The sequence below is a fragment of the Arvicanthis niloticus genome, chromosome 2 (genome assembly GCF_011762505.2).
Source record: "Arvicanthis niloticus isolate mArvNil1 chromosome 2, mArvNil1.pat.X, whole genome shotgun sequence".
In the NCBI taxonomy this organism is placed as follows: Eukaryota; Metazoa; Chordata; class Mammalia; order Rodentia; family Muridae; genus Arvicanthis; species Arvicanthis niloticus.
In genome coordinates, this window is record NC_047659.1 from 9844847 (window position 1) to 9865491 (window position 20645).

At 50.9% G+C, this 20645-nt stretch overlaps 1 protein-coding gene across 3 annotated transcripts; it reads right to left on the reverse strand.

Annotated features, from left to right (window-relative positions):
• Positions 1 to 293: 293 nt before the first annotated feature.
• Positions 294 to 20645, reverse strand: Fpgs (folylpolyglutamate synthase). 3 transcript variants are annotated; one of them, XM_076928505.1, is made up of 16 exons: positions 20508 to 20645; positions 20249 to 20382; positions 9513 to 9641; positions 9373 to 9426; positions 8378 to 8442; positions 5427 to 5541; positions 5248 to 5325; positions 5090 to 5151; positions 4906 to 5008; positions 4624 to 4701; positions 4225 to 4372; positions 4049 to 4138; positions 3233 to 3383; positions 2816 to 2891; positions 2253 to 2319; positions 294 to 1160 (listed from the first exon to the last, which is right to left on the reverse strand). In XM_076928505.1, the coding sequence occupies exons 2-16, from the start codon at positions 20369 to 20371 to the stop codon at positions 751 to 753; spliced, it is 1749 nt and encodes a 582-aa protein (XP_076784620.1). In that variant the 5' UTR covers positions 20372 to 20382; positions 20508 to 20645; the 3' UTR covers positions 294 to 750. The 3 variants fall into 3 exon arrangements, with proteins under 3 accessions (XP_076784620.1, XP_034349834.1, XP_034349835.1); XM_034493943.2 differs by lacking the exons at positions 20249 to 20382; positions 20508 to 20645 and adding an exon at positions 10904 to 11440; XM_034493944.2 differs by lacking the exons at positions 294 to 1160; positions 20249 to 20382; positions 20508 to 20645 and adding exons at positions 1168 to 1426; positions 10904 to 11442.

The following is a 20645-nucleotide window of genomic DNA, read 5'->3' on the forward strand; positions in this document are numbered from 1 at the left end:
CTCTTGTAGGCAACAGGCCTGTAGACAGTCCCAAGGCTCCTGGAAGCCGGCCACCCTCCCTCATCATGAGACAGGCATCCAGCTTGGACACGTTGGTAAGGAGGTTTGCAATGCAGTGTCTTGGTGTGTGGCACACAAACAGAGGTCCAGTCTTTCATGACATGGGCTACCTTATGCTCTGAGGGAGAGGACTAATCCTAGGCCATACTGCCAGGGCTCCAGCTCCTATCTATACTCCTGCAGTGCCAAACTTGAACCCCTAATGTCTGGTGAGGGAGCTAGGAGGTTAGGAGTCAATCACAAGTTTTGTCATTTATTTACAAAAAAAATAAAAAATAAAGGGGTTTAAAAGCTTCAATTAGTTCCAGCAACACAGTCCCCAAATGCCCGGGTAAGGGCACTCTCTTTTGCCAGAAGGCATTGGGAGGGAGGAGGAAGTCTCTGGTCTAACCTCAGGCAGGATCACAGGCTGCCCAGGGAGCTCAAACAATAAGCTGGACCTGAGCCCAGAGGCAGCAGGGTGGGCAGGGAGGTGGGCTGGGCTGAAAGCCTACTACATGGTAGGGATTCTGGGAAGCCCCCTGCTGTCTCTGCCAGAGGAAGGAGAGGCCAAAACACAGAGTCTGTCCATCCCTACACTCTACCAAGAGCCCACGACCCTGGGCCAGTCCAAAAGAATCTGAGAGCAGAAATCACAAGGCACTGAGTCTAAGAGTCTGGAAAGGCAGGTGGGCGTAGGACATTCCTTGGCTACTGGGACATAGAGGGATCCAGTAGCTTTAGAACCCCACCCACCAGGTGCAGGCTTCCTGTAACCAGTACATGGATGGCAGCAGCCTCCCGGAGAATGCTGGCCCCACTGTTGGCTGTGGGGTGGTTGAGAAGGCTCCTTGGAGGGCTCTGAGGCTGAAAGATGGGATCACGGCCTTGGCTGATCCACTGCAAGGCATGGGAGATACAGCTAAAAACAAGGGAGCTCTTGCTAGTAGGTTGAGGTGGGTGTGGTGCCAGCAGCAGGGAGCCTGGCCCCGCAGGTTCTGGGCCATAGCTGCTCCAGAGGTTGGAGCTGGCCTGTTTCTCCACCAGGCAGTTCCAATGTTGCTGGTGTTGGAGACAGCGGAGCAGCACCTGGTCCAGAGTCACAGTGAAGTTCTGCTGGTCTGTGGGGTCCAGAGCAAGGCATGTCAGTGGAGGGGAGAGGGAGGGGCTGGGGCACAGTGAGCTTTAGCTTAGCTCCTGGCCCTTACAAGTGTAACTCCACCAGACTGATGGTTGTCTGCGTGATGGTGATGGACGGTGACCAGTGCAACCGGCCCACTGTCATGGGAAGCAGGCCTGGTACTCCAACTTCATACTCCCATGCACATCTTTGCAAAGTGTCCTCTGGGGTCCCTCGCCACATGGGCATGAGTGTTTCCCAGGAAGCCTGTTAAAAATACAGGTCCCAGATCTACCCACAGACGGTCCAGTGTGGGGCCTGGAGGTCTACCTGAATGGCTCACACTCCTTCAAAGTTTTTAAAATATAGTGCAATACAGTACAAAAAGCATTTTGGGAGCCAATGAGGTGGCTTAGTGTGGCAGGGTGCTTGCCACCAAGCCTGTCCTCCGTTCACATGATCCAACCCAAATTAATTAATGAGTATAATAAAAACCAGCTTTCAAATGTACTTCACACTGCAAGCTAGTTCTGCCTTCTCCCATAGGTGCCCAGAGCCGGGTCTTCAGCAGGCAGTACCTGCCCATCTTCATGCAGCCTACACTGGGATGTTCTAGTCTCTTCCGGTCAATGAATCTTAGCTGAGTCCCACTGAGCTGATTTCAGTAGGTGTCAGTGGGCTGTAACCTGCCCTTTTAAAAAAAAAAAAAAGCTATACCTGATCATTCTTTCACAGTGTTGTGACTACATGCCACAACTTTGAAAATGTACCAAATGGTGTTTCTACAGTAAAATCTATATCCCCTGGGGCTGGAGACAGGACTGAGCTCTTAAAAAGCCCTTGCTGCTCTTGCAGAGAAACTAGGTTCAGCTCCCAGTACCCACATGGTGGCTGACCACCATCTATAATTCCACTTCCAGTAGATCTAATGACTTCCGGCCTCCACAGGAGCTGGGCACTCAGACACACAAAAACAATAAAAATCAATCTTTATAAAAATGCTGCCTCCTAGCATGCTTTGGAAGTCCTCACTCCTCACTGAGCAGTCTGCCACAGGCACCTGGCATTAGCCAAACCATCTGTCCCCTCTCACCTGCATTTCCTACGGATGAAACCTCTGTCACATTGGGGCAGAAGATAGCATAGTCAAACTGGCAGGGCTAGGAGACCAAGGGGAGATGCAGTTAGTATCAGTCTTCTGAAAGGATGTCCCTCACCCCCACTTGACTTCCAAATATTCCCTAGGCCACACTTTTGGCGCCACCCACCCCTGCACTGGGATACTGTAGTAATGGGCTGCAGGCCTTCGGCACCCACCCCACCTGCCTCAGTGCACAGCCTGCCGTACAGAGTACTTGCATACCTGCACTGTTCTGAATGAAGATACAGGTAGTACCTACTCAGGGCAGCCTAGCTAGGGAGCAGGCCCCAAACCCAGGCTGGGGTAGTTTCTGAATATAAACCACTTCAGCCTCCTGCTCTGACATGGGAAATGGACCTAGGAGCCACTCTGGCCCTGGAAGCCTAGAACAGATGCAGTTTTCCCAAGCAAAGGCGAGACAGGGATCGGCTCCATTTACAACTGAGGACATCTAGGCCTCAGCATCTACCAGAAGCAGTGCCGCCTGCTGCCCACCCTCCAGGTGGACCCTTTACCTGCAGCAACTTCAGCAGGGCAGCGGAGTCCCTGTCACCCGTGGAGTTGAAGAGCAAGACGTGTACTTCAGGCCCACTGAGACAGGAAGAAATGGGTGGAACATGCCTTCTGCCCTCCCTCCCAGGCCCTTCCAGTCATTTCCCCAGAATCTAACCCTTGTGGGTTCTCTGCAAGAGCGGCAAGGGCCTTTAACCACCATCTCTCCAGCTTCAGGGTATAGATTCCACCATAGAAACACCATTTAGTACATTTTCAAACTTGTCCCGTGCAGTGCATCACTGATGAAGAATTATCAGCACAACAGTCTTGTTCTAAGAGCAGGTTACAGCCCACTGACAGCTACTGAAATCAACTCTAATGGGGTCATTAGCCAGGACCCCGCCCCCTGCGTGCCCAGTCTTGCAAAGAGAGCTCACCCATCGGTGCGTTTGCTGCGCTCCAATGACTGGCAGTACCAGTGCACACAGGCCTGCACACTGCTGGTGGTATGAGCGCCATCCAGGTACCATGTAAGAGGTCCCCGCCGGAGTATCTGTGTCCGACCAGGCCATTCTGTGTCCCGAAGCCCTGCAAAGGCGGATGAGACAGTGCTCTGGGATTCACAACAAGGCCCTAAAGGTAGATCCACTTACTAATGGCTGTCCCTGGATTCCTGGAATGGGCTGTCCTGCTATGGAATCTTCCAGACAGCCCTGACATGGGGTTGCTATCACACAATCATACATTCCCAAGTCACAGCCAGTGAGGGCTTAGATCAAGTGACCTAAGATCTGCTCCAAGGCTGTCCTGGGAGCAACCCTGGCACACTGGAACTGTTCTAAAGGGGTCTAACAGTATGAGCCTATGGCTGAAAGGAGTTTTGGAGGATAGGAGCAGAGGCATCCTCACAGTCTGGCGATAGACAGCAGTTACCGCTGAACGGCACTGTCCCAGGCTTCCAGGCTCTGGGTTCACACCTGAATGACAACGTCAGATCAGGAACCATCAAACAGCCCCTGGCAGTGGGTGTTATCACTATCTCATCTGGTAGACAGGAAAACTGAGCTTCTATGAACTCCATAGTCCATAGACGAATGCTCACCCGGGGCACAATTTACAACTGCCCCAACCCTCAAACGGGAAGCAAAAAGAGGCATTCTCAGAGGGCACAAAGATACAATGGGGCTCACTATAAGTCTGAGGGGGAACAAAGATGTGTAGTGGTCCTGACTGGGAAGGAAGCTCCAACTTACCACGTCTCATGTGGGCAGTAGGACGGAACACAGGTGCCAGGGGCAGCTGCCACCGTATGCTTGGCCTGGATACCTTCAGCTCCTGAATGTCTGTGGAGTGTGAGTCTGTGTGTTCAGACCCCTCCAAGGCAGGCCCCACCCACTGCCTACCTGCATGCTCACACTGGCCCACCTACCATGGTGGCCCTGCTGCTCCAGCCAACAATGGGCCAGCTGCAAGGCTAAGGCTGCATTAGGCCGCTGGTGCTCTCCCTCTAGGCCCAGGCTCAATGGCAGTCCAACCGCCTCCAGGGCTTCCAAGGGTGGACACAGGTACAGGGGGCACTGTGGAGAAAAAGGCAAGAGCTGGTCAGCTGACCTGCCACCACCACTATGTTAGGTCTTCTGACCACACCCCAACCACCAGGGGCTACCAAGACCCGATCCCAGAACCAGATGTGTACTAGAGCGTCAACAGCTGCTCCCGCCGCCCGCCTTGCACATATGAGGAACCCAAAACCCAACAGGAGACTGTGTTCCTCTAGTCAGCACACCCCTCCACCCCAGCACCAAACCACTCACAGACAATCACTCACTGAGATCTGCTGGGCTCGATCCCTCAGCACAGCCAGGGGACCTTCTGGCTGTAGCACAGTGAAGGCAGGGACACCAGGCTGCAGACAGACCAGGGAGAAAGTAACGGGCTGATTTCAACCGAGGCCACAGAGGGGTTCAGGTCACACAGGGAGAAGGATGAGAAGCCAGACTGCAGATGGCTAGGACCTGGTCCTGACTCGCCACAGCCACTCTTTTGTAATCGTTAAAAGGACAGACCCTGGGCTCCCATGAACCTCTCCTGCCTTGGCCTGCTATGTTACCTTAAAGATGCCCCCTTTCTGCCATGCTATTTTCTCCACCGTATCTCCTAAAAGACTGGTGTGGTCAATGCCGAGAGAAGAGACTCCACACACCACTGGCCTTCTGAAAGAGACAAGAAGGCCCTGATTCAGAGTGCTGAGCCACCAGAGGGGGCTTCAGGGTGTCACACAGCAGCTGCCTCACCTGATGATGTTGGTGCAGTCAAAAGCCCCGCCGATGCCCACCTCCACCACTGCCAGATCCACCTGCAGGAGAGCAGACAGCGCAGAGGGAGTAGGAAGCCCCTCCACTCATGTGGTGCTCCCCAAGGACTTGGACACAGAGTCTAGAAAGACACTCACCTTCTCTTGGAGGAAGACGTGGAAGGCCATGAGTGTGAGGAAGCGGAAGTAAGAGGGCATGGAAGTGTGGTCGTCATCCTGCACACAGGAACGAGTCAGGGGCCAGAGCCCCACGCCCCGTTCCCCCACACCCCCTGCTCTAGGGAGACGGGCCCTCTCCAGCCCTCCAGCCACAGCACCTTGAATTCCTCCAGCTGGTGGTAGAGGCTCCAGAAGTGCTTGGTAAAGAGCTCAGGGCTGATGGGCTTCCCGTTGATTCGAATCCGCTCACGCACCTGCACCAGGTGGGGAGAGCTGCCGAGAGACCTGGGGTCATCGGGACTCCCCCCTTCCCGAGCCTTGGGGCCTTCCTTGCCCTACTGTGTTTGCCTGTTCCTAGGGCTCCATGACGTCCTCAAGCGTCTGAGCTCCTGCCTTGGGCCTCCAGACCGCGCAGAGGCCGGGCCTCACCCCAGCAGCTCTGGCCCAGCCTCCAGTGGGCTCGTCCTACTGTACCACTCTCAACTAAGACGCCCCGCCCCAGAAAGGAGACAGATAGCCCTGTTCTAAGGATGGCCTAACATAGTCTCTGGGCCCTCAAAGTCCATCACACAAGAATTAGTAACTCTGCTAACACGTACCTATAACATCCATCTGGCTTTCAGTTTCAAAGCAATAAATTCAGAGGGAGGAATGGTTGGAGTCATCCCCCTGCCCTATCCACATCCGCAGGCTGGCTGGACAGCCATGTGGGCCAAGGTCAGTGGTTAGGGTTTGAGGTTTTACTCATAACTATTATCAGGGGCCAGCAATACGGCACTGTTGCCAAAATTGCTGATCTGACTTCATCCAGAGAACTCACATGGTGGAAGAAACTCTCCTAAAGATTGTCTGACCTCTGCACACGGGCTACATCAAATGCATGTGTGCAAACACACATGCACCAAGAAGCTCAAGGAATAAAAAATTCATTGCAAGCTTTCAAGCTTTAAAAAAGTATTCTTTTTACTTAGTGGTTTTTCTTTGGTAAGGTCTCACATAGCCAAGGCTAGCTCCAACTCACTACATAGCTGAGGATAACCCTGAATTCCTGATCCTTCTGCCTACATCCCTCAAGTGACAGATTTTACAGTCATGTGCCACCACATTCAGTTCCAAAAAGGTTATTCCAGCAGACGTTGCCTTACATTGTCATAGACTGCTTTACCACCTCTGGTCAGCGACAGACATATACTGTCCTTTGTGACTACACCACTCATCAGTGCAGTGACACTGTGTAAGTGTGCCGTGTGCACAATCACACAAGCCTCCTAGACAATGTGTCTGCTTTATAACTCCTCAAAGACCCTCACACCAAGTCATCTCCCTCTCTTTCTTTCTTTTTTGTTTTGTTTTTTTAAGATAGGGTTTCTCTGGGTTGCCCTGGCTGTCCTGAAACTTGCTCTGTAGATCAGGCTGGCCTTGAACTCACAGCCTGTCTCTGCCTCCTGAGTGCTGGGATGAAAGGTGTGTGCCACCACTGCCCTGCCTAGCTTTCATGTCTTTATTTTGAACAATCACCAGTTCCAGGAAAACATGTTCATTTGAAATGGCCATAGCCAACTGGTTTCACATGCTTATGGAGGTGGCCTGACAGAACAGATAACGTTAACGTAGGATATGCTCCTCCCTCAAGGAACAAATGCCAAGGAGCACAATCATATTCACGCCTCTGAAACATCCTTCATTTAGAAGAGGCTTGCATCAAGCATAGGACACAGGCCCTCCACATCTTGTGGGCTTCTGACGTCTGTGCACCACCACAAGGGGGCGCTGCCGCCAGAAGAAACCACAGCTACGCTGGCAGAGCTCTGCTGCCTCCCTGTGGAGACTCTGACACAGAGGCCATAACCGGTCTCTGTGCTCTGTGTGCCTTTGAAAGTCAGGTTTGTGTTCCTTACTCCAGAGACATCTTAGCTGACAAACATCTCTATACTTAAAGACTGGATGTGAGGAGCCTGGGAAATGGCTTAGTCAGGAAAGAGCTTGCCATATAAGTATGAGGACCTGCGTTCAGATCCCCAGTATTCTCACACTCCACCCCCCAACACCTACCCCTACCCCTGCCAAAACAACAACAACAAAAAAAAAATCCCAGCCAGTGGCTGTGAGTCTATTACCCCACTGCTGGGAGTGGGGGGCAGAGATGGGAGGATCCCTGGGGGTGCTAATGAACAATCATCCAGCTGAATCTAGGAGCTCCAGGTTCAGTGAGAGACCAAGCTTGAAAAAAGAAAGAAAGAAAGAAAGAAAGAAAGAAAGAAAGAAAGAAAGAAAGAAAGAGAGAGAGAGAGAAAAGAAGGAAGGAAGAAAGAACACACGCTAAAATAAACATATGCTTGTGCACCCATACATACATCATACTTGAAGTTGGGCGAAGTGGTGCACAACTTTAATCTCAGCACTCAAAAGGCAGAGGCAGGTTAGACTCTTGTGAGTTCTAGGCCAGAATTCCAGGTCAGTCAGAGCTTCATAGACAGACACCCCACCCCATCCCCAAACAAAACAAACATTTAAAAAGCAAGCGAAACCAAGCTGTGCACATAGTGGCTCACACCAGCAACTCCAGTAGGAGTCTGAGGTAGGAAGACCCCAAGGGGCTGAAGGCCAGCCTAGGAGCAGAGTGAGTTCTAGGTCAGCACAGGCTAGAGCGATACCTGCCTCAAACAGGGCCTGGAGCAATGGCTCAGCAGTAAAGAACACTGAAAGCTCTTACAAAAGACCTGGGTTTCACTCCTAGCACACACGTTGCTCAGAACCCTCGTAATTCCAGTTCTATTAGGCACACACGTAAAGCACATACACACAGGTGAAATACACATACACATAAAGAGGAATAATTTAAAATTAAACAGGCAAAAATTACATTTGGAACTTAAATTAATAAAAGGTCACCCGGCTCTCCCAGCCAGGTGCTTAGGCCACACCTTCAGGACATGTCCCTCTCCTCCACTTTGTCTCTTATGGAAACTGATGGCTGCTATTAGCCGGCTAACATAGCACTGTGGATTTAATGTTTGCTGAATCAACAAACACTGGGGGAGGGCAGAGAGGCTGACCTTGGCTCTAGCACCATAGCCCTCCAAAGCTGAGACACACACAGAGCCAGTACCTAAAGAAGCCAGTCTTCAGACCGTAATTCCGCAGGATCCGTTCGGTGAAGGCACAGGTGGAGCCCTGGAAAGCATTGGGTGGGGTGAAATGATGGGTACTGCTGATTGTCGACTTGGCAGCACCCAGAATCACCAGGGAGACAAGCCTCTGGGCAGGTCTGGGAGGAGTTTGTAGACAGGGTTGACAGAGGCAGCATCCATCCCTTCCTGAGGATGCAATTCGGTCTCCTGCCATGGGGGACCACATCCCCCAGAATTTACAGCCAAATAAACTCTTCTTCCCTACATGCCTGATATGTCTTATGTCAACATGACATGACAAGTCTTATGTCAACTTAAGCTGGTCATCTGAGAGGATGGAACCTCAACTGATCCAGCTTATGGGAGCCTCTGTAAGATCGAGCATAAGGGCATTTCTAAAATTAGTGACTGAAAGGGAGGGCCTGACCCATTGTGGGTGGAGCCATCCCTGGACTAGGGGTCCTGGGTTTTATAAGAAAGCAAGCTGAGGAAGCCCTGATGACCAAGCCAATAAGCAGCACCCCGCCATGGCCTCTGCATCCAGGTTCCCACCCTGTTTGAGTTCCTGTCCTGACTTCTTTTGATGGAACTGTGAATGAAATTAACCCTTTCCTTCCCACGCTGCTTTTGATCATGGTGTTTGATCACAGCAACAGCGACCCTAACAAGACACCCCCTAAGTTGCTACTTGGTAGCAGCATGTAGAGAATCAAATAATAAAGGCAGACAGACAGGGGCTGGAGAGATGACTCAGCAGTTAAGAGCACTTCCAGGGTCCTGAGTTCAATTCCCGGCAACCACGTGGTGGCTCACAGCCACCTGTAATAAGATCCAAAGCCCTCTTCTGGTGTGTCTGAAGACAGCTACGGTGCACTCATACACATAAAATAAATAAATCTTAAAAAAAAAAAAAAAATCAAAAAGGTGAACAGGCACCAGCCTACCACACAGACTCCTCCTGGGTTACTCTTACCTTTCCTTTGGTCCCAGTGACATGGATAATGTTTAGCCTGTTCAAGTCCTCTACCTACAACAGACAGAAAGGCCCTTGCCTCAGCCACTGGGCTCCCAGGCAGATAGGGTAGAGGTGTTCTGCAGGATGGACTCCCTTACCTGCAGTCCACTCCGTGCCAGGTACATCTCCATAGCCTCCAGCTGCGCCTGAGGGTCACTCCGTTGACGCTTTACCTGCTCCAGGTAGCTGGCATTGGTTTGCAGGGTGTTGAGCGTGCGCACAGCATCCTGGCAACCACAATCCCAGTTCAGTGAGGGTCCTTGAAGACAGAGGGACTCAGCCCACCAGTGGCAAAACCAGGGCAACAGGCCGGTTACATCAGCCATGTTGCCTTTGCCTACGGCTACTTGGTGGGGACAGCTCTAGCGTATTTCCAGTTCTAGCAAAGATGGGGGCCACGGGCAAGCTAGCCCCACCCAGGGAGTGCCAGGTAAAACTGGCGAGATTAATGGACCTTCATTTCCTGGCCTGCCTTCCCCAAGCCTCTATGTTCTCAGCCTTCACACACAAGGCACACCCTGGGAAGGAGGCTTAGTCCTTATTCTCTCTACCACTATACTGGGGTCCCATTGAGCTGAGGCCAGGACATTAGGAATCTAGGAACTTTGAATTTTGGAATATTTGAGACTCTGGAGTTCCACATTCTAACCCCAAGACAAGAGGGTGTAATTAAGCAATTAGATCTGGAAGTACAGAGGGAGGGAAAATATGCCCAAGAGTCATCCAGCCAGAATCCACAGGTAGGTTCAGACAGCCTCAGGAGATGGCTTTGGGGGATGGGAGTGGGAACAGAAAATAAGCAGAGAGGACAAAATGAGAGGTATTTGAGGATGTAAATCCAGTCGTGTGTGTTTCAATTACACCTACATTCTGAGAAATCTGTGCTTGGGCCCTTCCTCTCCGGCAGCAGACTGGTCACCTGCCCTCTTATCCTCAAGCCTTGGCTGGAAGCCTCATAGCCCTAAACCGGTGCCACCTGCCTGGCTGGCATTAAGCTCTGGTCACTGACAATTGACCCTGGCACAGTAATCTATAGTTTGTTCTAGATTCCTGGTCTCTTTATTGCCTCTTTTTCTGCCTGCCCGCCAGCCAATTCTGAATACTTGGATTCTAGTCTTCGTGTCTTGGAGACCCCAGCCCCAGATTCTCCTGGGTATTTCCACTCTGTACTCCAGAATCCTTCCCTTCCCCCTCATCCTGCATTCCCAGTGCAGGTCATTCGAACTTCTAAAACTCAATTCAGACTCTGGACGTTCTAGTGTGTCACCAGCGCCCATTCCTCCGCAACAAGCGCTCTCAGAATTCCCACATCGGGCCACCTGAGCCCAACTTTCCGGTCCCTGTCACCTCCCCTGGACACCGGGATGTCCCGCCTCCCGCAACTTCATGCTCCGGTGGCCCCAGCAGCTGGCGGAGAACGGAGCAGCACCGCTCCGGTCCTGCCCACGTGTCAGTACCGGACCGTTTACCCGCGGGAACGGCCAGAAACCTGATACTCCATGCCCGGCTCCTGCGGCGCTGGCCACGCGCTCAACCACCGCCTCGCCGCGCCCTCCGTCGTTGCACCGCGCGCAGAAACAGCTGCCAGAGACAGAGCCGAGCACAGGTGGCTCCGCGCCCACGACATAGTCTTAATGCCACTGCAAGCTAGGCCTGGGCCGGAGCCTCCCCGCTTCGCCCCGCCCTGTTTCGCTCCGCCCCGTCCTGATGCTCCTCTAAGGCCCACCAATCAGAGGCTCTCAATTTCCCTAGACCAATGAGAACCGGCGCCTTATCGCGGCCATCTTTGTGAGGGGCAGATCGCGGTGCGGTGCGCTGCTCTCGCCATGCTTCTAAGGGGCGCGCTGCCGGGGAGGATGGAGGGAAGGGGGTGTTCGTGGGAGGGGTCCTCTATCTTAAAGGGACTCGACTCTTTTCCTCGCCATCCTCCAAAGGTCTGTGCCCCAGCTCTTAAGGACTTCGCCGTACATCCCAAAATAGCCAGTCCGAGCCAGCAGTTCTCAGTCCCCGCTCCATGCCAGACTAGCTCTGAACTAGAATAGAATTACAGATGCCTGTGTCATCAATTCCCAGCACCGAAATGTACCGGCTCACGCAGACACTGAGGATGCGGCCTTTTCGGTCAAGAATATGATCCCCTTTTCCCAGACCCTTAACTCACTCTAGAAGCATAGGAAGAATTCCGGGAAGAATGATACCCCTATCGAGGTCTGCGGGGTGCAGGGAGGATTTCCAGGCTAAGAAGGGGACTGAGGGAAAGACTTCCATTTGGTTGGACCGGGTTGCTCCCAGGATGCTTCATCAGCAGGGACCTGGAGCCCTGTGTGAAATTAGGTTTGGAGAAATAGCTCAGTGGTTAAGAGCATTGACTGCTCTTCCAGAGTCTTAAGGTTCGAGTCTCAGGATCCACACAGTGGCTCACACATGTAGACTCCAAGCTGGACATCTGACCCGACTCTAGCCTCCGAAAGCACAATGCAAACAGGCAAAGATATTAAGGAAAGACAAAAAAAAAAATTGGAGTAAATTTGGCTGGCTAAAATGGCTTGGGGGGCTGGGGAACTGGAGAGATGGCTCAGTGGTTAAGAGAGCACTAACTGCTCTTCCAGAGATCCTGAGTTCAATTCCCAGCAACCACATGGTGGCTCACAACCATCTGTAATGGAATCAGATGCCTCCTTCTGGTGTGTCTGAAAACCATGGCAGTAAAAATACATAAAGTAAATAAAAATATTTTTTAAAATGGCTTTAGGGGAAGAAGAGTGATCTTATTAGGGCTTTGAAAACAGTGGAGAGTGGATTTAAGGGCCCTCTGGGGGAAAGAAACAGTAATCTCACCTAATTGTAGGTGAGCAGGTACTTCCATTTGTGGAAGGCACTGGATAGAAAGTGTCCCTTTAAACAGCAATGGGTTTTCAATATCGCCTGCATTTCTACATGGGGCTTAAATATTTAGCAGAGATTGTCTATTTTAAATAAGCAAGAGTTGTTTGGGGGGAAAATCTGGACATCTGCTCTCTCTGAAAGTACTGCTGGACTCAAACTCACAGAGATCTGCTTGCGCTGACCTCCTGAGTGCTGGAATCACAGTGTCCAGGAATATATTTCAGTGAACAGCCTCACTCATTCTTGGCCCACTTTTCCTCTCTTGTTTTCCCTATGGAGTTTCATGTGTGAAACTCTCAGTGAACTTAGGTGGACTTGTGACACCCTAGCTGGACCCAGCCAGTCTCAAATTCTCTATGTGGCAAAAGTGGCTTTCAACAAACGTCTGTTCCTCCTGCTTTCACTTTCTGAGCCCTGAGATTACTGTGCAAGGAAGATCTGTCTCTCCCAGTATGGCTGGTTTCATACCCTACTGGGATCTAATCCAGAGCCTCATGTACGCTAGACAAGCAATCTGCCACTGAGCTACAGTCCTCTGTTTTTTTGAGACAAGGTTTCATTCAACTCAAGCCTACCTCCAACTCACTCTGTAGCCCAGGACTATTTTAAACTTGAATCCTCCTGCCTCCACCGCCTAGGTGCTGGGATTACAGGCCTTTGCCAGTTTGCTTAATGTTGCCCAAGTGTGGATTTCAGTGAACAGCCTCACTCATTCTCGGCCCACTTTTCCTCTCAATCTTTCTAGTGTTTTTTCCCTATGGGGTTCCCGTCTATAACCCAGAACCTTCCTCTACCCACTGACTGGTTTTATAACCCTTGTGCCCCACCCCCCTTTTTTCTTCTCTCTGACTCCATCCCAGAAGCAGAGGCAGGTGGATCTCTATGAGTTAGAGGGCATCCCGGTCTACGGCGTGAGTTCCAGGATAGCAAAGACTACACAGAGATACTCTGTCTCAAAGGGGGGAAGGTGTCCTGCCTAGCATATGTAAAGGCATTGAGATTGGCCCCTTAGCACTATGAACAACAATGTTAAAATAAAAGCATTGTGTACCTGGTTCTGTCCTCCCTCCGAAGGGTCACTTTTTAAAAACTATCAGATCTGTAAGAAGTGTCCCTGGAGGTATTGAAAGATACAAATTTAAGTTGACCCCCTGAACCCTACCCTTAAAGCAAAATCTGTAAGTCAAACACTGTGGCGCCTCAGTCCCAGGAAATTAGCTGACCATTCGAACAGATGGCCCTAACTAAACAAGCCCTGAGATTAATGGTGTCAGGACGCTATAGGCCTGAGATAAGTCTGACCGTGCTTTGAACTAACAGCCCTGAGACAATTGATGCCAGGATGCTATAAGCTTGAGATAAGCCTGACCCCTTTGAACCGGAGCTCATGATAAATAGTGTGAAGCTAGTCTGAAGTAGCCAACTATAAAGTGACTCACCATCCATCTTAAGAATTTGAGATCAAGCCCGGCGGTGGTGGCACACACCTTTAATCCCAGCACTTGGGAGGCAGAGGCAGGTGGATTTCTGAGTTCGAGGCCAACCTGGTCTACAGAGTGAGTTCCAGGACAGCCAAGGGCTACACAGAGAAACCCTGTCTCAAAAAACCAAAAAAAAAAAAAAAAAAAAAAAATTTGAGATCAAATGTATCGATGACCCAGTGACCTGCTCCCCCTCCTTCCCCCTTCCCTAACCCCACCTGGTTTGTAGATTCTCCCCTTATAAGCTGTAAGAATCTGTTGCTGGGGGTTGATTTCCTCTACCCCTGCGTGGGTTACGAGTGAAGGAGGCCCTAGCATGCTAGTTTTGAGTAAACCTCTTGTTATTGCATCAAGCCGTGTTTCTCGTGAGTGATGTGGGGTGCGTCTGCAGTTCTCCAGGGATCCTGAGGTCCTCTTCGCTTGGGCTTTACAGTATACAGCATCCCAAGGGAGGACTTATTTCTGTTGGCTCTGTGGAGTGAGGTAGAACCCGGTTTAGCCCACTTCCTCCCTCTTTCTTGTTTCCTTGTTTGGTCTTCTTGTTGTTTTGTTTAAGACAGGGTCTCACTAGACAGCCTACAGTGGCCTGGAACTCCCCGCATGGCCAAGGCTTGCCTCTAACTCTCAGCGATTCTCCTGCCTCAGCTCCCCAAGTGGTAGAAATTTATCTAAAATTCAAGGAATACAGTTGTATGCCAGGGTACTCAACTTAATTTCCTTTACCTTTTAATTTATTCCCTTTTCTGCAAGTGTTTGGTCTGATTTAGCTCTGCGCAGCACCTTTGTACAACACCAGCAGAGAGCAAAAAGGGGGCCGGGGCTCAGATCCCCTGGAACTAGAATTACAGGCGGCTGTGAGCCACCCTGTGGGTGCTGGAACCTGAACCCATCCTCTGGAAGAGTTAAGTGCTCTTAGCTGCTGAGCCTTCTCTGCAGTCCTGATTCCTTTTATCTTTGTCATGATCAAAGCCACAGAGGAGCTGGGGGTTTGGCTAAGCAGCAGAACCCTTGCCTGGCAGACAGGAGCCTTGGCACCTGCCTTGGGCTTTCTCTAGAGCCAGGGCTGAGGCCCTGAGTCCTTGGACTGTATACATCAGCTCTCACTGGAAACAAATGCAGACACAGAGGAGGACAGAGCCCTGGGAATTCTGCCAGTCTAAACTGGTATTATTCCAGTTGTAACAGGGAATTATAAGTGGTGCCTGGGCTCTGGGCATGTCACCTGTGCCTTGAACCTGTGTGTCCTCTATTGTTCCCAGTGATACTTTTCATGACTTCCCACTTATTAATTTTATTATTTTGAGGTAGGGTCTCATATATCCCACCCTGGCCTCTAGCTAAGTCACAATATGTCAAAGCTGCCTTTGAACTTCTTCTGATCCGCCTGCTTCCACCTCTCAAGTGCTGGCCTCACAGGCTTGTACCACTGTCCTATCATGCTTACACACTGCTAGAGATCCAGCCCAAGGCTTTATGCACACAAGGCAAGCACAACTGAGTGCCATCCCCAGTCTTCACAGTTTTGTATTCACAGACAGCAATCAACCCTATATAGGTGACTCTCTGCCATACTGTTTCTATATACCCTTTCTTCCCTGGTGCTAGGGTTGGCACACACGCACACGCACACGTACACTCACGCACACACACACACACGCCATAGCAGGAGCTGGTTCTCTTCTTCTACCATGTGGGCCCTGGCAATCAAACTTGGCAGCAAGTGCCTCTCAGCACCGAGCCGTCATGCTAGCCCACCCACAAGGCTTTCTACAGTTCTTACTCGAACCGCGTTGGAATGCAGATGCCCGTGTCTGATTAGCTTTTCTGAGCTGTGTAGTGCTCCATGTGGGGGAGGACTGTTGAGGACTTGTTCCTGTAGGCTGACCTTTAGGCTGTTCCCGGCATTTTGCTGTCACATGTGATGATGTAATGGCCTCATTTGCATTCTTTATTTCTTCCACACATGAGAGAAACCCGAGACTAAAAAGAGCATTGATTAAGTCAAGGGCGATTTGCAGTGTGCGAGCTCATTCGTACATATCACCTTGTGCCCAGCAGGGGAGGTGGGACTAGCTTCCTCACTTCTGGGGCATCCTTCCATCCTCTATCCTCGAAGAACAGTGCAGACACAAGCCTGGCATCAGCCATCTCACAACCCCTCTGGGAATTAGAGATTGTCCTCACTTTATAGGAGGAGAAATTGAAGCTCAGGGAGATTAATGAAGTCACCCGGCAAACCCAGACTTGCTAATATCTACCCCTGCTCTACCCAGTCTGTCAGCTCGCTGATGCTCTCTCTCTCTGCAGCCCCCGGACTTGCTGTGGGTCCCATCTCTGATTGGTGTCCTCCATAGCAAACTGAGATCTGAATGAAAAAGTCCAGCTGTCCCTTCCTCACCTGGTTCTCTATACCTGGGCTGCTGTAAAGAGCAAGAAGAGCCAATCACATCAGTAGGTTTGTGCAGACGCGTAGTATTCAGAAGTGGGGTGTAAGCCGGGCAGTGGTGGTACATACCTTTACTCCAAGCACTCAGGAGGCAGAGGCAGGTGAATTTCTGTGTGTTTGGGGCCAGCCTGGTCTACAGAGTGAGTTACAGGGCAGCTGGGGGCTACACAGAGAAACCCTGCCTTGAAAAAAAATGAAAAGTGAGTGCATCTCTGTAGCACCTGGTACAGCGAATCCTCCATGTTCCAACGTCTACACTAATGGCCTACAGAGAACCTCTCTCCTTGGCAGCTCCCCTCTCTTATGTTCAGAGTCTCACTTTGCCTGTGGCCATAAAGGAGTTAGGACACTTGCAATCATGGATATAAGGTATTTTGATCATATTCATCCCTGCTAGCCTCTCTTGTCCTCCTCCAATCCTCCTCCTCTCCCTTTTTCCACCTAACCTCCCCCCTTACACTCTCATGTCTTTACTTTTTAAAAATTATTATTTTATTTTCTGTGTGTTGATGCATTGCCTGCATGCGTATCTATGCACTGCATGTATGCTGATGCCCGGGGAAGCTGAAAGGAAGCACCAGTTTCTCGAAACCGCAGTCACAGAGGACTGCAGCTGCCATGGAGGAGCTGGGAATTGAACCCAGATCCTCTGGAAGAGCAGCCAGTGCTTTTAGCCAGCCCTCCATCTCTTCAGCCCTCACATCTTTTCATCTTTATTTATTTTGGTGATCTAATGGGTTTAACCAGGGTTACTTACAGGAGCATGAGTGACAATGTTACAGTAGCACAGGCAGATTACCAATGGATGCACCACTGAAGAAACTGCCTCCCCTCTTCCACCACTGATCAACAGAAAAACAGGCCCTGCAATCGTGCCTTCTAGAATGACTAGAGGAAACAACTAGCCCGTGCTCAGAAGCCCATGTGCTCCCATCTCGTGCAGCAGACGTACGGACGAGAGCACCCCCTATCCTCCTGAAGGCGTTTCTTTTCTGGACTTCCTACCACCAGCTCTTTCTCTATCCTGTCCTAAGGGTACACTTTGCTGGCCTCACTCTCTCTGCTCTCTGTCATCCCAGGTCTCTCTGACATACTGGTGTCCTATGTCCTGTGATATTCACCATGCCACAGGCAGGACCATCTAGCAGCTTCCTGGTCTCTCACCCACAGTGTCCACCGTATCTTAGAGTGCCTGCCCTCATGACATCTGCCTTCTGAGATTGTTGAAGCCTGCTCAGGCTGGCCTAGGTCAATCTAGCTGAGGAACATCTAGCTACTGTGGAGCCACTCAGAGCCTTAGTCAGGGCTCACTCTGGATCCCCACCTATGCCAAGCCCCACCCACTCCAGGCTCTCCACTCCCCAACAGGTTTTCCCTCATAGGTCCACCTGACAATCGTCCTGCTGCCCATCTTCTGACCCCTGAAAGTTCTCGCTTTTAGTGCATTTCAGTCCTTGTGGGTTCTACTGCCGAGTGATAACCTCCTAACTCTGCACGTCTCAGACTTGAACCATCAGCCAGGTCCCTTTAGCTGATGTTCACACTTCATGATCACTTAGTGCCAACAGTTTAATCCTGCTAGCAGCCTGGACAGCAGTATGACCACTCTCACTACACAGGGCAGCAAACTATGGTACAAAAAGTTGCTCAACCAGCCTGGGGTCACACAGAAAATGAATGTAGGGACTTTGCACTGGTCTGTCCCTCTGTCCTGGACTGTTGAGACATTTGCATGACTGACTCCCCCACACTTCAGAACGTCCTTGACAGGATCATTCCTTTTGCTTGTCAACCTTTTGTATTGTTGAGATTTTGAACCATGTGGCTGTGTTACCATTTCAAAAGAAACACTTTTCTGGGCCAGGCAAGTGGGTAGAGGTGCCTGCAGTCATGACTGACCACACAGTACTTGGGAGGCAGGGGCAGGTGTATCTCTTTGAGTTCAAGGGCAGCTTGATCTACATAGTGAGTTCCAGGACAGCCAGAGCTACATAGTGAGACTTGTCTCAAAACAAACAAACAATAAAGAGTGTTACAGTCAGCTGTAGTGTTTAGCACTTGAGAGATGGAGGAAGGAACATCAGAATTCCAAGGTTCTTTTTGAAAGCAGATGCAACTGGCAACCATACAAAGCAAAGTATGCTAGACTCAGAAGGCCTCATACTACATGCTTTGTCTTCTATGTGAAATCCAGGCAAGACTGTGTGTGATCACAAAACTAGAAAGCAGATCACAAGAGGAGAGGGAGAGAGCTTCTAGGAAGAGGGAAACAGAGAGAAAAACGGAACACATATGATGAACAGAAGGCAGGCTGAGGAGTCAGCTCAGGGGTGATGTGCTTGCTGCACAAGTGTAGGGACCTAAGTTTGATCCCCAGCACCCATGAAAAAAACCGGCACCATGCTACGCAGCCCAAAATCCATGACTGGGAAACAAAGATGAGACGGTCCCTGGAGCTTGGTCATCAGCCAGCCTCTCAGAACAGTGAGCTCCAGGTTCAACAAGAGACAAGAGACCTGTCTCAAAGAAGATGGAGAGCCATTGAGGGAAGAACTCTGGCCTCCTTCTGCATGTGCAAATAAGGTCACATACATATACCACACCCAGGTGCACATGTGCACACACACAGATACACATATGCACATAGAAAGCAAAGGACGGTGCCCATCTTTAATCCCAGCACTCAGGAGGCAGAGGCAGGCAGTGAGTTCCAAGACAGCCAGGGCTACACAGAGAAACCCTGGCCAAAAAAAAAAAAAAAAAAAAAAAAAAAGGAAGGAAGGGGGAAGGAAAGGAGTGCAGCATCCTGGGTCCCAGGCCAGCAGTCTTAATCTATATTGTTTTGTCTTGTCTTTTGAGACTGGGTCACCTTATGTAGCCCAGGTTGCCGCACCTCCTGACTGCTGAGATCAAGGGCATGTGCCGCCATGCTAGTTTGAGTTATTTACATTTGTGTGCATCTGTGTGTGCAACATGTGTTGTATGTTCAACAGTCATGTTCACAGAGCGTCGCTGGAGGCCAGGAGAGGGCATCACAAGCCCTCTGGACCATGACTCAGAACTTTTCTGAGCTACCTGACGTAGGTGCAGGAAACCCAGTCTCACTCTGCGAGAGCAGTAAGCACACTGAAGTCGTTCTCTAGCCTCTGGTTGTCTTTTTCTTTCCCTTTTCTTTGTTGAGACAGGGTTTCTCTGCGTAGCCCTGGCTATCCTGGAACTCACTCTGTAGACCAGGCTGGCCTCCAACTAAGAGATCCACCTGCTTCTGCCTTCTGAGTATTGAGACTAAAAGTGTGGGCCACCACCTGGCTGTACGTTGAGTGTCCCTTGAATAATAACAAAGCACTTTTGCTGTGTTTGAGACAAGACCATGTAGAGTGGATGGAGATGACCTTGAACTTCAGATGTTCCCACCTCCTTTTCCAGAGCGTTTTGGTTGCAGGCATGTGCCACGCCTGGTTTTATAGGGTATGGTTTTCTAGCAATCAACTGAGCTGCAGACATCCTCCAGTCCCAGGAGCAAGTCCTCTCTAGACATGGCCGTGCTCCGGGAGGAGTACACACGTCCTGTCTCATTTAACCCTTATGATTGCTTCTGAGAAAGGTTGTGTTCAGAGCCCCATTTCCCAGGGAAGACAACAGGGGCCAAAGCTAACAGTGGTTTAGTGATTGACAGGGTGTTAACCCAGGCTCCACCCCAGACCCTACCTGACTCCTGTCCCACCTGCTCCAAGCATGCTGTTAGGATCTGGAGATGGCAGCTAGTGGGGATCTGGCTGTGAGTGTTTCACCTGTCTCCTATAAAACACAGGAGACACTAGCCTGCTTCTGAGACTCCAGATCACCTAGTGAGACAGTGGGCAGTGTTTCTGAGGAAGTCCCAATAGAATGGAGAGTAGAGTTCCTAACATCACCTGCCTAGGAGAGAGCTCCTGGTGACATGGCCTTTTTTCTAGAGCCTGGAGGCCTATGTACCCACAAGAAAGCAAGAGAGGCCAAATGAGGTCCTAGGGTCTCCTACCTGAAAGGAGGCAGTCTTGGCTTCGCATCCACTCCCTGGTGAGCCCTTCCACTCCATGACGGCTTCCCACCAGAACCTCTCTGCCGCAGGCCAAGCCACAGGCAGGCACCTGGCACTCTTCATCCCCTGGTTCCCTAATGGGAGGGCACAACTGACTCCTAAGTACCAGAGCCTCTGGCTGAGCCAGCTCTGCCCAGCTGAGTGGGACTGCAGGAGGTGCCCAGGCCTCTCTCACCCTCTACACCAGGAGAGTGTTTACCTGATAGGTTCCCATCTCCGTCCTGAGAACAGTCCAGTGACTTTCCTGGCCAGTCCTAGCTGGTGTCCCCACTACAGGGTTAGCTCAACCCCCGCCCCCACAGTTAAATAACAACTAGAGGGTAAAGGTCAGCAGTGG

Bases quoted from the DNA above. Each gene is read 5' to 3' on its own strand.
- Fpgs (XM_034493943.2), bottom strand. From the start codon at position 11,041: ATGTCGTGGGCGCGGAGCCACCTGTGCTCGGCTCTGTCTCTGGCAGCT. The intron at 5,326-5,426 runs GTGCTGTGGCTG...TCCTGTGTGCAG, and splicing joins ACCAGCTGGAGGAATTCAAG to GATGACGACCACACTTCCAT. The intron at 2,320-2,815 runs GTAAAGGGTCCA...TTGGTCTCCTAG, and splicing joins CCCTGCTGAAGTTGCTGCAG to CCCTGCCAGTTTGACTATGC.